General features: G+C 39.2%; 1 protein-coding gene across 1 annotated transcript in view; it reads right to left on the minus strand.

The window, feature by feature from the left end:
* The window catches only part of lz (lozenge), a 110947-nt gene that overhangs the window by 81961 nt on the left and 14191 nt on the right, over positions 1–14795 (minus strand). The window contains exon 2 of the mRNA XM_065231000.1: positions 13307–13546. Coding sequence (XP_065087072.1) covers positions 13307–13546 — 240 coding nt within the window. The remainder of the gene's footprint in view (positions 1–13306; positions 13547–14795) is intronic.

A 14795-nucleotide genomic window follows, 5' to 3' on the forward strand; every position in this document is an offset into this window, starting at 1 on the left:
GCCAAGATGACAGCGCGTCAATTGTAAACCCCTTGTTGAATACTGCACAGTTTTCAGGGGAACTATTAGTCCAGCGTTGTTGGAACCAATGAGCATTTTGGGCGCAGCATTTTGTATGGCGATCAGTTTGTCTTCATCCAGAAATGGATACAAGCTCTTAATCCTTCCAATATCGATGCTTACTCGTGGTAGATTGATGTTGTTGATTGTCTGCACGTTATTCAGTCCATACCACTTAGCTTGCTCATTTGGTCCGGAAACATGGAGAGACAGCAGCATTGACGTATCATCTTTATGCGAAATTCCATTTGTCCAACTGTAGGTCACAGGAGATATTGGACCAATTAGTTTCATTTGTTTAGCCAGCTCTGCATCGATCATTGATAGAGAAGATCCTTCGTCGAACAGAGCAAATACGTTCAGGACTGTACCTTTGCTACGAATTCTAACTTTTCCGACACGTAGGAGAGTGTTTACGTTTCTACCGTTGACATGGCAAAGATCTTCGATAGATTTCTTCTCGAACTTACTTACAGGTTTCTTATGTTCCTTATCCGAATGTACTAATTCATGATGATTCTTTTAACACACCAGAAAAAATTCTACCAGATCGGCAATCACGACGGGAATGGTCTTTACAGGATCTTGCAGCAGAACAACGTTGTTCTACGGAAAGTTTAGTAAACTGTTCACACTTAATCAGGCTCACATGATCGTTCGAATTGCACAAAGGACACTTTCCTTTCTGCTCTGTTTCACGAGTGTTGATATTCAGGACTGGTGGTTTTGATCTTGTGAACGGCACGAACTGCTGATCCTTGCGATCCTTTTTTTCCCAGGAAGAGTGGGTTGATACTAGCCAATTGGTTTTCCATTTCGTCCTCCAACCAACACGAAAATGTTTGGAAATCGACAATCTTTTCCTCTTTCAACAACGACGCCTTGTGCCTAACCCACATTTGCTTGCTAAACACTGGTAGCTTGTCGGCCAAATGAGAGATAAGTTCAGGGTTCATCAGGTACATTTCGGCTTTGACATTTTTTAGTGCCACCGCAGTTCCGATGGCAGTGTTATAGAATGAACGGAAAGATTTTATATTACCGTCCTTCACAGAATCCAAGTTTCTGAGTAGCTCCATTCTGTTTACCAAAATTAGATTTAAGCATCTTCATTATCAGTCCAACGTTTTCAGGATCAGATAGCAAGGACTCCACAGTTTTACGAACTTTACCCTGCAAAGCGTTGTTCAGCCTCCTCAGATTATCTCTGTCTGTCAGCTTACACTCAGTAGTGGACATCTTGAATTCATTTTCAAAAATTGGCCAATCCATTATGTTTCCTGAGAACTGTGGTAAATTTCTTACATGTTTATTTTGAAGAGCCTTGAACGCTTGACAAAGAACCTCGTTCATACCGTTAGCTGCTACGTCAGGCTGGACATTTTCAGGACGATCAGGACAATACTCGAAATCACCTATTGGAGGATACTCGTTTGCATTCACGCAGTCTTGAATGCGGTGCACGGAACTACAACTTGACGCACCAGAACGAGATCGCAGTTCGTTGATCTGAAGTTGGCGTTTCTTCTCGAGAATTTCTGCCTTTTTCTGTTCCCTTTTGAGCTCTAAATCTTTTTGAATTTTCGGAGCTTTCAGTTGCTGCTCTGCCAAAATTCGATCCTCAACGAGCTCCAACGCTCTGATTTGGCTTTGTGCTTTGCTAACTGATGATATCCTGCTTCTATGCGAACGTTTGCTAGCACCGCTTACTGAAACGCAACTTCTCAACGATGTTGCTTCATTTTGTTCTTTCGTAACAGATTCAGGGACAGGACGAGACTCTTCAGATAAGACATTTAGCCTGACCGGAGTACGTCGCATTATGTCTTTTCGCTCAAAGTTTAGAATCTGGTAATAGTAGTTTTCAAGTTTTTTGGGATTTCCATATTTTGCATTCGTATGTTGACCCAAACACCTTAATCGGACTAGGAATCGAACCCTCCGCCTCCAGTTTGTTATTCCTCGTCATTATCGGCCAGGCTATAACGACACCCACGGAATACACATACAATTCTATATAACCGAGTGAAAGCATCATTTGTCCCAGCCACTCCATGACTGCACAATCCTGATCCACGTGACTCAATACGATCATCATCATCAACTTCTTCTTATTTGCTCAAACGAGCACAACGCTTGCGGCAAGAACGATTATCCTTTTGATGGGTAGCTCCGACCAAATCACATTTGGTGCAATTTTTCTTCTCCGTATGCCTTACAATTTATGGTATTTTAATAAACCATGACCCTATCCATCAGTCTTGGCTGAACTTGAAAGAAGTTGTGGGGCTCACGCCTTATTAGTTGTACATTTCTTATGAAGTACCTTGCTCTTTTTACTCCACGGCAACCCTTATAATATCATCAACTGGGTGCTCAAGCCCGACGTCATATTTAAATGGAAGAAACGAACATCTGTGCTATTGAAAGGGCCTATCACCAGCCTGAACAACAAAAACCTACAGTTCAAAGATTAAGTTGCCATTTCGAAGCGTAATTATGTATGTAACTTTCATAGCTCCGGTATAAAATCAGGCAACTCAGGCCTTTTGGGAAATTACCCAGTGCGAATCAACACGATATTCATAGTTAAATTAATATTTATCAATCAAACTCTTCGCCTTTCTTTTCCCTGTAGAAAAAATGACACTGATGAAACGAAGCACCGAGCATTCTAATCCTCGTCTACCTTTCAAAGAGCTCGTAACCCTTCCATGAACCTTTAATAATTGAAGGCAGTTCATTTTTTCGCTTCGGCTTTTGTTGAGAATTTAAGATTATTAATGGCACGTGTTGGAGCAATTTATTGAAACAAATCTCTCAATATGATTATCTGTTGTCGCAACGCTTTCCAAAAGTTGTATATTGGAAGTACTTAATGAATACCATCAGATAATTATAACATATATTGCCAACTGTATCTCCTCTGACCGAGCAGTTGTGTTAATATCATGTACAGATAACAATCATTGCTTTTCCCGTAGTTGAAAAATCAATTTCGCCATGCAACCAACGGTCAGTCAGAGCGTCAGACTTCCCGAAGCAAATGTCATTCCCAGATTACTCATTATAATTTCTCATAAAATTGACACAAAACTTCTCGCGTGTGGTGCGCCCATGTAAATGCCGATCACCCGCGTCGCTACCGTTCTGATTCATACGCTAACTGGATGACCTTCCGTCGCTCGGTTGACAAATTCGCTTTAAGCCGCATATTTATATTGAATAACGATAATACAAACAAACACAGTGTAATCGTTTCATATTTGAGTTTGTTAATAAAGTGATTACATCAATACATTGGCTTCATTACTGGACACGTTCTTCACCCCTTCAAAACGTGTCGGATGGAAGGAGGAAGGGTTCATGTCAGTCTAGCTCAGCTCAATAAACCACTTTACTACCGAGAGAGTCTAGTGAACCTACCATCAAACTCGCCGCCGATGCAAAAGTAGGAGCAAAGCTGTGGGTGGCCATTTCCCCTTCCTTTTGTATTCTACTCAGCAAAGCCGACCAACATTGTATTTACTGCTGGTCGTTTATACTGAAACCATAATCTTGTTGAAGTCACCCTCTTTAAACTTCCGCCGTACCCTGGTTGACTATTATTAAATGGCTTTAAATTTACTGTGAACTGATGCAATCTAACGGTTTTCCATTCTCCGCAACCAGAAGTTAATTAACAGATATCATTCCTCCGGGTTGTGGGCGGATTGTTTTTTTTTTTTTGAACTCGTGAATCTATGTCAGTTCCAAAACTGACCGATGCTGGGGAATCCTTTAACCATTGACTCCACGGTGTTTCATCCGAACAGTGCTGACAATTGCCCGTTTTCATTGGACAGTGTAGCATTGTCCGGCAAAAGATGATATCTGCTCGATATACTACATCGTCGTCGCGATGGGGATGAATGTCATCCAACAGCGGTGTGGCGCGAGTCGCGGGATGTAATCTCTGCTGGTGACATTCGAATGAACAGGATAATCAACGGAGATATGACTGCACCCCGCCTCGTCAGGAGAGATTTGGAATGTTTACTGCCGCTTCTGGACATGCTGTGGAGAAGATGCATCCATGTTTGAAGTTTCAACAAAGATTGTAGCTCTCGGAATTGGTTGATCTCCTGTTTAACAGTTTAAAGATATAACCACTAATATTTAAATACAGGATAAACATTATCAAAGTAACCTCAAATCAAAATACTAAAGTTCGGTCACAAAACTAAAAAAATAGTGCAAATGCTTAAATTTTCGTTAAAAATATTACTAACGAGTTTACTCTTAGATCCTCAGCCTACTTGTTTTAAAAATATAAAATTAAAAAAAAACACTCATTGCTGTAAAACATATTTAGAATATACAATACAAAACGTTTTACGGTACCATCTTTTTCATTTAACTTTTTCTATTTATTTGGAACCAATTGCAACAACCTTTGAATTCATTTGGATTCGTAGGAGCGCAAATTAGTAGTTAACTGTACACATTTTGAAGTCCAGAGAGAAGCAGCATAATTTTGCAACAAGTGGACCGGTTTAAGCTGAAAATATGCAGTGTTTTGAGGAGATAAATCGAATCGAGCACTTCGATACCTGCAATACCCAAGGATTCAACCTTCCATATGTTTCTCCCCTAACACACAAATACCGTAAACGAACTGTATCCCGGATGGGTAAACTATTCCACAAATGGTTTGAATGATACCATGAACACGTCGCTAAGCTTTCTTTTATGGTTATTTTTATTAGGGTCAACTGTGGCCAATTGCAAACTTTTGCTCAAGCCCCAACCCAAAGATCTACTCCAATTGCTTTGTACTAACAAGACGTGGAAAAATTGATCTAAAAGGGACAAACTTTGCTCGACCACTATCATTAAGGGCTCAAGCTAAGACTCCCAGCTAGAGGTTTCAAAGTTACCAGGAACGTCTATTTTTCTTATCAAGATTAAGCACTATTTACAAACGAAATTAATCGTTTGGATCTATTTTACGTAGGGTTAGTTTACTAGTTTTGACAGTAGTGGTCCAGTTTTTTGCCCTATGGCCTAAATCAAATTTGAAATACATTTTCAAATCAAACATTTGTTCGAACCATGTATCGTAAAAAAATTGAAAATAATACAAAAATGTGTAATTTAAACCTGATGAATGTGAGAATTTAAGATAGGGCCAATTCGAACACCACTATAGCCTAAACCTGGCACACTTACCCTAGTTTTATTTCTTTCTTTTTCAGAAAAATTTCGACTTTTTATGTAAACGTTAATATCCATCAACAGAATATTTCGTGCTGAAATCATAACATTCATAAGTTGACTTACTAAAAGCACAGTGAAAAATATTACTGCTTAATAACACTTTTGATTCGCTTCTGACCGACTTGAAAATACTAGTTAAAAATCCTAGCCGCATTACCTTGATAATATACAAATCACCTTTTTGGTTACTCTGTAACTCTTTACTCCTCTGGTATTTCCCCTTCAGCAAACGTCAGTCTGTGCGTGAAACATGGTGGACATATACTGACCCTTTCACTCATATGAAAATCCCATGAGATACTGTTAAGCTTTGCGTGAAGAGACGGCGCTTCACCATGGTGGAGTGAAGAGATAATACAAAGTTCGCGAGATTCATGCACAGATTGCCAGATGATTATGGGATTTTACCATAGGAGTAAATAGTTGCAACGCAGAGTCGTCGAAAAACGTCAATACTTACTGAGCATGCAACCATATATCTGCTTCTCTTTCATAAGAGCCAATGTCGCAAACGTAAACAATTTTTTTTCCTTGGTTTGTTTTTCCGTCGATCTTGTTTTCCGTGCTGCGCACCAATGCTACCGACGCCAGGAAGGCAGCTCCCACACCTGGACCCTATCTATCGACCCATCAACTCATGAACCGGGGACCAACGGCTTTACTTATCCCCCCCCCCCCCGGCGGTGCCGACTGGGATTGAACCCAGGCCTGCTGGGGTGAGAGGTAATCACGCTTACCACTACACCACCGGTGCCGCGAATAAACAATTTCTTTTTCCGCGAATTTCTCGAGAATGAAAAACCACTCAAGTAAACCACGATGATTATGTAGAGCGAGAGTCCTCCTATCTGATAGAATTGGTGGCTTACATGGATTAACTTAGAACTACGAAAAAACTTACGAAAGAAGCCATTGTTTGCGTTTTCAACGTTGGTCATTGTGAACGCTTAGTGTCGATATCATGAAAATTTTATTTTGACAGATCGATGGCCAACTATACCAGTTATACCACTGAGGCAATGCACAAAAGGGACCAACTTTTAGTCAGTTATTTTGCATGAAGTTCCACACATGTTATGTGGTAACACTGGAGCACCAATGTTCCCTGCTGAGCAGTTGATGAAGAATAATTATAAGATACTAGCGTTTACAGTCATAATCAACATTTGTCTCTTACATTTTACTGAAAAATAGTCTTGATCAAAGTGGTTACTGAGAAAATTTTCTACAAGTACAGCTATCATGTTTGACGTAGATTTTGCCTTACGGAGGTAAATCGAAAATTTAGAATTTCGACCGTCAAGAAAAGATGTTAGATTTTGATCGCTAATAACTTTGGCATTTATATATCAAATTAAAATCCAAATACACCAATCGATAGGAAATAACTATACAGATCTAATGAAATAAACGCTTTTTTTTTTTTAATTTTCCAACTCCAATACAAATAAAAAGTGATAGTTGCAGCTCTGTTTTCATGAAATCTACGTTTTTTCGTTAACTCAATACGTCATAATTGAGTTCCACTTCGTTGAGCATCGTTGTGCTGTAAAGTTATTAGAGAGCACTGCTGTCGCGCTTGCGCTCATTTTCGCATCGGAAGTCGTACACCGAAAAAAGTTTTCATATAGTTTCCATTGGGAATGCACATGATATTTTTCCAATAACAAAATTAATGATTTTTATCTGAAATTCACATAACATTCATATGATCACATGAATTCTATGTGATAAATCACATAAATTTCATTGGACACATAAGGTTCATGTGATTTTGAAGTGCGATTCATGATAGATCACATGAACGTTATGTGAAATTCTAATGGATATTTTCCATTGGAAATGTGATTTATTTTTTGAGTGTAGTGAGCAGATCTCTCAAGGTACCAGCACAAAGCAGTAGCACCAACATTGCCAGCGGTAAAAGGTGGATTTTTTCCCTCTCTGTCGTCGTGAAGAAAAACTTCCTTGCAGCGGACGGCGGGTGGATCCCTTTGACAACCAGCGGTGGCCTTGGAAGGAGACTCACCTCTTCAACGAGCTGTTTTTGCATTAAGCTCAATCCGCACTTACCCGATATCTCTTATTCGGCTGGTATTTTTTTAAAGGGTGCGATATCCTAGGCAGGTGTGGAAGCTGCCTTCCTACACATTCAACATTCGATTGCCAACAATGGATGGCAATCGATGTCCGTCGGTGATTGGCACTAGATTGCAGTACAGAGACCAATGTTAAATAAAGGAATGACTGGCGAATTTCTATTTATATATCTCAATCCCTTTTTCTTACGTAACATTTGAAAACTACACAAAATCTTTTGTTAAATGTAAAGCCCTTTACGCTTATGCATATCAACAACATCATCGAGTAGAGGATATTTTCCTCTTGACTATGTATTCGTATTCGGCCAAGTTTTACTAAGTATGAAATCAAAATAATAGGTTACTTCTATCGTATTTTAAATCAATTTCAAGAAAAATACTATTTCGGACTCCGAACATATTGTTTGTCGCGGTTTTTGTGGCGACACATATAACGTGATTTGTGCCAAAGTTGATCTCAAACTTCTCGATCAACTTGGATTGTACGAGAAGAATGTCTTCTGGTTGTGCCACTGTACGGCGCTTTTTTCAAACGGCCACTTCCGTAATATCGTGAGCCGTGACGTCAATAAGACTTCTGTGGCTCCAAATGTGGTTGATTCGATGAAAGAGGACATCGAGAAATTGAATTCGGCTGTTATTGCTCTTGCAGCCAAAGTGGATTCGAAGATCCCAGTCGGCTTAACTCCACGTTGGCCCAGAAATGACCGCTTTGATTCCGTTCGTAGCACCCCGAAAAGTCGCCGTACTTCATCTAGCACTGACGACAAGCCCATTCTGTGTGGTAAGAAAGCACCTATCGACTCGGTCAGAACCGTGGACCTGAACGATGATTTGGTGTGGGTGTACTTATCGGCGTTTCATCCCACTACTACGAACGATGAAATTTCATCTCTTGTCTCTAAGTGTTTGTGTCTGGAAACAGACGAGAAACCTCGGGTTGACAAGTTGGTTCCCAGAGGAAAAGATCCGTCAACGTTAAACTACGTTTCCTTCAAAGTCGGCGTCAACCAAAACAAACGGGATGTTGCCCTTTCCTGTGATTCGTGGCCGGAGGGCATTCAGTTCCGTGATTTCGATGATTCCCGGTCAAAGAAGGTGCCCACATCACCCGTATTGGTCCAGCACAGTGACACCAGTTCCAGGATACTTCCTTTTCGATGACTAACGTGTTGTTGGGCGGATCTGGGACGCAACAACACAGTGCTTCGGAAGCCTCTGATCCCTCCGAACCAGTCGAGCTGTTTGTAGATCTAATCATCAAAAGTCGTCCTGGCCCTGGTTTTTTAATCGGTGATGAGGTCTTCCAGCCTGTACTTACAGGCAAGTATCGATACATTCCAAAACCTTCTTTTTCTGAGCCACCTTCCGCTTCCAGCAGCGAATACTTAACGCAACCATCCGATCCAACCTTGCCTTCTGAAAACGACGTAGTAAGCTCGATGTCTTCTGAACTCTGGGTGAACCAATCTGCTTTCCAACCGGGACGCATCGTGGAAAGCTTTATGGATTCCTGTCAGCGTTCATCATAGTCGTCCTGGCCCTGAGGTTAGATGTGGATTGGGGGTCTTCCAACTTGCTAGAACAGGCGAGTACATAATTAATAGCGCAAATACGATGTCTGATGCCGACCCAAATTTCAGCACCTTGAATGCCGCCGAATCAACTCTCGTACCTCGGAGCCCGCCCGGAACATTGCGACAAGGTCCGTTACTTAGGACCTAATGCAATGTTCAGCTTGAATTGTCTTTGTGATGTGCATTATGAAAATAGCAAGCATGCTAATTGACTCGCAAGAAAAAAAATAACAAAAGGTAGATTTTAGTGATAAAATATCAAATTTTGTTTTTAATTATATTTTTTTAGAAATATCAAAAAAATATCAAAATATAAACTCAACTGAAATTAAAAAATAGTATATCAAAATATGTTAGCAATATAATTTCAAAAACATAATCATTTTGATATTATTTTGATATCCGACTTTGCTCGGGTAGGCCGCATGGTCACTAGCCCAGATTTAAATAAATTTTGACGAGTTTCCTGACACAGTTATGTTTTTAAGATTCTTAACACTTAGATATTTGTTTTGCACATGTGAACGTTCCAAAATCTTGGAAATTTTTCCAATTCCGGAGTATTTAAAATAAAACTACCTTAGTATTGAAGAGTTTTCTTAAAACAGAATCATACAATTTTCTTAACATTAAATCTCAAAACTAATTAATTTATTGATGTTTTCCAAATCCTTGATCTTGAATATTTCTTTTTGTCCAATATCTCGAAATAAATTATGAGGTGGATTCATCCTTATACTCGTATATATACAGCTTTCTTCAGTATTTTCTGAAGAATTTGCTTGAATCATCTCAGAATACCCTCAGAGTTAATATTAGACCTCCTAATGGTATTTTCTTATAATTTGCTCCATGAAACTCTTGAAAATCATCTGAATTCAATCTGTAATGCTCTTCAAATTATTAATAATTTATGCAACATTACCTAGAATTCACTTCGAGTTTTCCTTAGCATTCACTTTGTATTCTCCAGAAATTCATGTAGATTTTTTCTAGGAATTGCTTTTTAGTTTTGCTCATACAAGACTACACTAAATGCTTATGACTTCCATAAATTCTTTGAAATGCTCCCTTGGAACTCTCATTTGAATTCTCTAAAAAATATCATCGGAACATGAAGGCGATGCCCTTGAAACGGTGCATGATATTTCGTTGGAATCATCTTTCAAAATTAATTTCATTGGGATTTTCCTTGAATTGGCATCTCAACAAACAATTTGAGCTAAATAAGCCATTTTTTAGATGAAGAAGCATATTTTTGCCTGAATAAGCTCTTAATCAGCATGTAATGCTTGGTGGGATGCTCCTTAGTAAGAATTTTTTTGGAATTATTCTCAGAATTTTCATTGCAGAACGCAATTGGCATTTTACTCCTTCCCTTGAAATTCTACTCACTTTGAAAGCTTCCGAAGAATTCGCTTGCAGTGAAGTAACAAATTTCATAGATTTCTAATTAAAAACTATTTAACAGTCAAGTGAGAAGCCTCCTGGAATTATTTTTCAAGTTGTTTTGAAGTTTAACTGGAATTATTACCAGATTTAATTGTAATCCTCCGTTTAGCATACTCCCGAAGTAAAATCCAACAATTCTCATGAAATTATTGTCCCGATTATTTTTCTCACTGAATCTTCTTGAAATCATCCTAAGAATTCCTTTGGAATTTTTCTTCGAATTTTCATGGCATTCAGAATTCTTCAATAAACTGTCTTTCTAATCCTATTTAGAGTTTACTTGGAATTCTACTTAAAACTACCTTGATATTCCGGTTTCACATAGAATCTGGAGCTCCTAATGGCTACATTGAAAGTAGATTGCACTCAATGGATTCTTCACTGTTCTTCCCAGAACTGCCTTGGAATGGGTCCCCTCCAAATTATAATCCAATTTCATGAGCCATGAAATTATGCAAGGAACTTATCTTTATGTTTTTCAAATCTTGGAAAATACCTAGGAATGAGGTTTTTGAAAATTTCTCCAAGTATCATTTTGTTTAGGCGCTGAATTTAAAAAAAAAATAAACTTAAAAATTTGTTAAAAATATCCATATTTCAGATCCTGAAAAAAAGATCAAGCCTCTGAATTTTTATTATTTATTTTGTTACTTAAGATTAAATCTGGTCAGGATCTATTAATTTTTTTTCCTTCATTGGTTTCCGTCGATCTTGTTTTCCGTACTGACTAGCAATGCTACCAATGCCAGGGAGGCAGCTCCAACACCTGTACTCTACCTATCGACCCATCAACTCATAGACTGGGGACCAACGGCTGTACTTTCCTTCTGAAGGAAGGCGTGATCAGAGATGAGTTTGGAAATTCCGTGAGCAATTATGAAAATCCTTGTGAATTGAAGATTTTCCAGGACCAATAACCATTCGGCCTAGTGACCTTCTGCCTAGTAAGCATCCGTCCTGAGCATTCAATATATCTATTTGATATATCTCATGATAGGTCCTGGCATAAATTAAAGTTACGGACCATTTCCCCGGAACACCAGAAACCTGTTCTGATGTTGTCGATTGGTCCTAGGCAGGCATGGAAAATAATTTACATTCATTTCGTGCATTCATTGACATTAATTTGCCTCTATCTTTTTTCATCAATTCCGTAAAATGATGTGTGAAGGTTTTGTAGGTTTTGATATTACCTACAACTATTGTGAATATCTCAAATCTATATCTCTTATAGCGGCGCCGGTGGTGTAGTGGTAAGCGTGATTGCCTCTCACCCCAGCAGGCCTGGGTTCAATCCCAGTCGGTGCCGCTGGGATGTTCTGAGGCATAACATCTCTGATCACGCCTTCCTTCGGGAGCCATTGGTCCCCGGTTCATGAGTTGATGGATCGATGGGAAGGGTCCAGGTGTGGGAGCTGCCTTGTGTCTGTAGCATTGATGCTCAGCACGGAAAACAAGATCGACGGAAAACAAATCAATGGAAAAAAATATCTCTTATGTATGATGAACCAAATGGAACATAATCCACCATTGTTTTTCAGGGAATGTAAATTACGATCACTGAAGAACAAAAACAATTTCTGCCTTAATGCATGTGAGATATAGATTTGAGTTAGTGACAAAAGTTGTAGCTAATATCAAAACCAACAAACACTTCATACTTTATTTTACGGAATTCTGTTGATGAAACAAGTTAGAGGTAAATTAATGTAAATGGTTTTCCATACCTCAATATGATCACCCTTTATCATGTCTTTAAAGTTCCTTTGCCTTTAACATCAACATCAAGGAATTCAGTAGCTCAACGAGTTATAGAATAAAATAAGAAATATCGACTTATGGACGATACATGGGATAATGAAAGGACCGCAGAATCCATCTAGTTATAGAATATATCGAGTTGTGGAGAGTTGACTGTAATTACCGAGAATTCTTCTGTTGAGCTTTCGGAAAAATATTCTTAGTGTTTAAGTACTGTTTATACAAATTTCGCAGATGATCCAATTTATAATAAGAATATTAAAATTGTTGATATTTTGATTCACATTAATGTAAGCATTTAGGCATATTCTCTTTGAAGTGATGATATGAATTATTCTTTTTTATCGATTTATTGTAGCTACAAAAAAAAATCTATATTAAGAATCGTGAATTGTGTTTTACGAAGCTAATGTTCGACAACTCCTCAATGTTAAGCAACTAATGACGCATTATTTAGCAGCAGTGTTCTTACGCACCTCTCCACAAGTTTTGCAACATATGTTCACGAATAGTCTTATTTGCGTCACTTGGCAAACGATTTTAACAAACGCTCGACTTCCATCAGTAACACGTCACTGCAAGGCAAAGTACGCTTACCAAACGAGCTTATAATGGTCGGCAATTCTTTAAATACATTATTATTTCATATCGATGCATTGTTTTTGCTCCTTGAAGACAACTGCTTTCGTTCTTATTTGTATGGGCACGAGTCCCGACTGCGGTAGAAGGTGTCAGCGGTACCTGATAATAGTGATTGCGTGTCTGACAAACCTACTACTGCCACACCGGCGGCGGTTGCAGGAGAATATACGGTGGCGTGCCTTCAGCCACGAAGCGACCGCAGAGAATACCGTCGCTTATAGTTCTGTGCACCGATATGCAATATCTTGAGGGTTGCTCGTGCGTCGCAGTCGTCGTCGTATGGCTGGCATATGCGGTCAATCACAAGTTATATATAATTACCTTCAATGTGAATATATTTGGGTACGTCTTGGCTCGTGCCAACATGAATAGCTGAACTACTGTTTGACCGAGTTTCATCTTCGACCATATGGTTACAAATGGGGAAATGCAACGGATAAGAAATTTACTTACCTCGCCCGCTTCGGCCCACGAATCTGAGATCGTTGAATTTTGCCACTTGGTTTCTCATCACAGATGTGCAGTTTCTTAGCTCGCCGCAGAAGTTTTCATCGTTACCGGCCCGGATCGTCACCATCGTCCCGTCACAAACGTCACCCAGGGAGACTACCTTGAAGGCGCTCGGTAGCGTCTTATTGGATCGCCAGTGGTTTGGCAGAGCGGAGCACAGAAAATATGGACTACCGGTTCGCACTGAAAACAGACAAGAGAGCAAACATCAGCAGGCAAGCGGTGACAACCGTTAATAGAAAATGTAGTTATTCGTCAGCAATTAAGCACTATGTAATCCGATATCAACGTTCGGAGTAATTAGTTTCATCTCATTACATTTCTCGCATCGGAACGGGCTCGTGGATGATTTCAATCCATCTCCAGCAGAATGCAACAATTTCCCAGTGACTGAGTTTCATTCAAGTTTCTACGAAGCCGGCAGTTTACCCATGCAAGAAAATGAGTGCGCATGGCGTGCCAGAGCGGGGAAAGTGAACACTACCGTTGAGGGCGAGTAAGAGAAGGAACGATAAATTGTATAAGGTTTCCCGCTTGCTGCCACCCAGCGTCTTGAGATTTCCCAATGTAGAGGAATTCCTGTTCTGTTGAGATTTTCTATGATCGCACAGTCGCTCGGTAACAAAAGTTATCAATCGAAGCTAGAGTTCATTCACGAAGCGGCTGACTGATCGGTAAGGTAATTTGAGTATTTTCAAGTTTCACGCTTCAAGGTATGTATGTCAATAATGTAGATGGAAGCATTATAGGTTGGACCAGTTAATGGGATGCTATGCTGGCTGCAACTTTTATTTTATCGATACATTCTAGGGTCATAATACCAACCAGGGCAGAGATCGATCATCAGATTTTCCGGGTATCTATCGTTATTACGCTATGTTACTCTTCTCGTGAACCTTACAGCATGAAAATCTCGATTCAAGTGTTGCAATCGACTCAGCTCAGTGGTCCAAATTTTTCAACTGAGTTTGCACGACTAATACATGTCTTGTATTAGGTTTATGAGCTAAACCGCCGCGATTATTATTTTTTAATAAGTAAAATTAAAAGTAATCCAACACAGAAAACAAGCATGGATCAAAAACTACACAAATAGAAATTATAAAGCAATTGCGGCCGTACAGTTTGTAATAGTTTTTTTGAAGCGTGGTTGAATCATTCGAGCTAACTGGGGTCCAACTATGTTGCCAGTATTCATTCCCATTTGGTTTTTCATCAGTTTTGAGTTAACCTCAGGAATGGTGTTTATTTTTATCGTACTTTAAAAAAATCCCACTGATAGTTTTGAATAAAGCAAATGTGAAAAAAAATATTAAGTCATGTGCGTCCCATATTGAAAGTACCCGCATTGTCATTAAGACCACCCTTCAGCTTAATGAACCATTCAGTCAAGCTATTTTTTTCAATTTCTGATGCTATCGGCTTCTGATGA

This window comes from Ochlerotatus camptorhynchus, unplaced genomic scaffold (genome assembly GCF_037179485.1).
Source record: "Ochlerotatus camptorhynchus isolate MF236.1 unplaced genomic scaffold, CSIRO-AGI_Acam_v1.1 ptg000336l, whole genome shotgun sequence".
NCBI classification, from domain to species: domain Eukaryota; kingdom Metazoa; phylum Arthropoda; class Insecta; order Diptera; family Culicidae; genus Ochlerotatus; species Ochlerotatus camptorhynchus.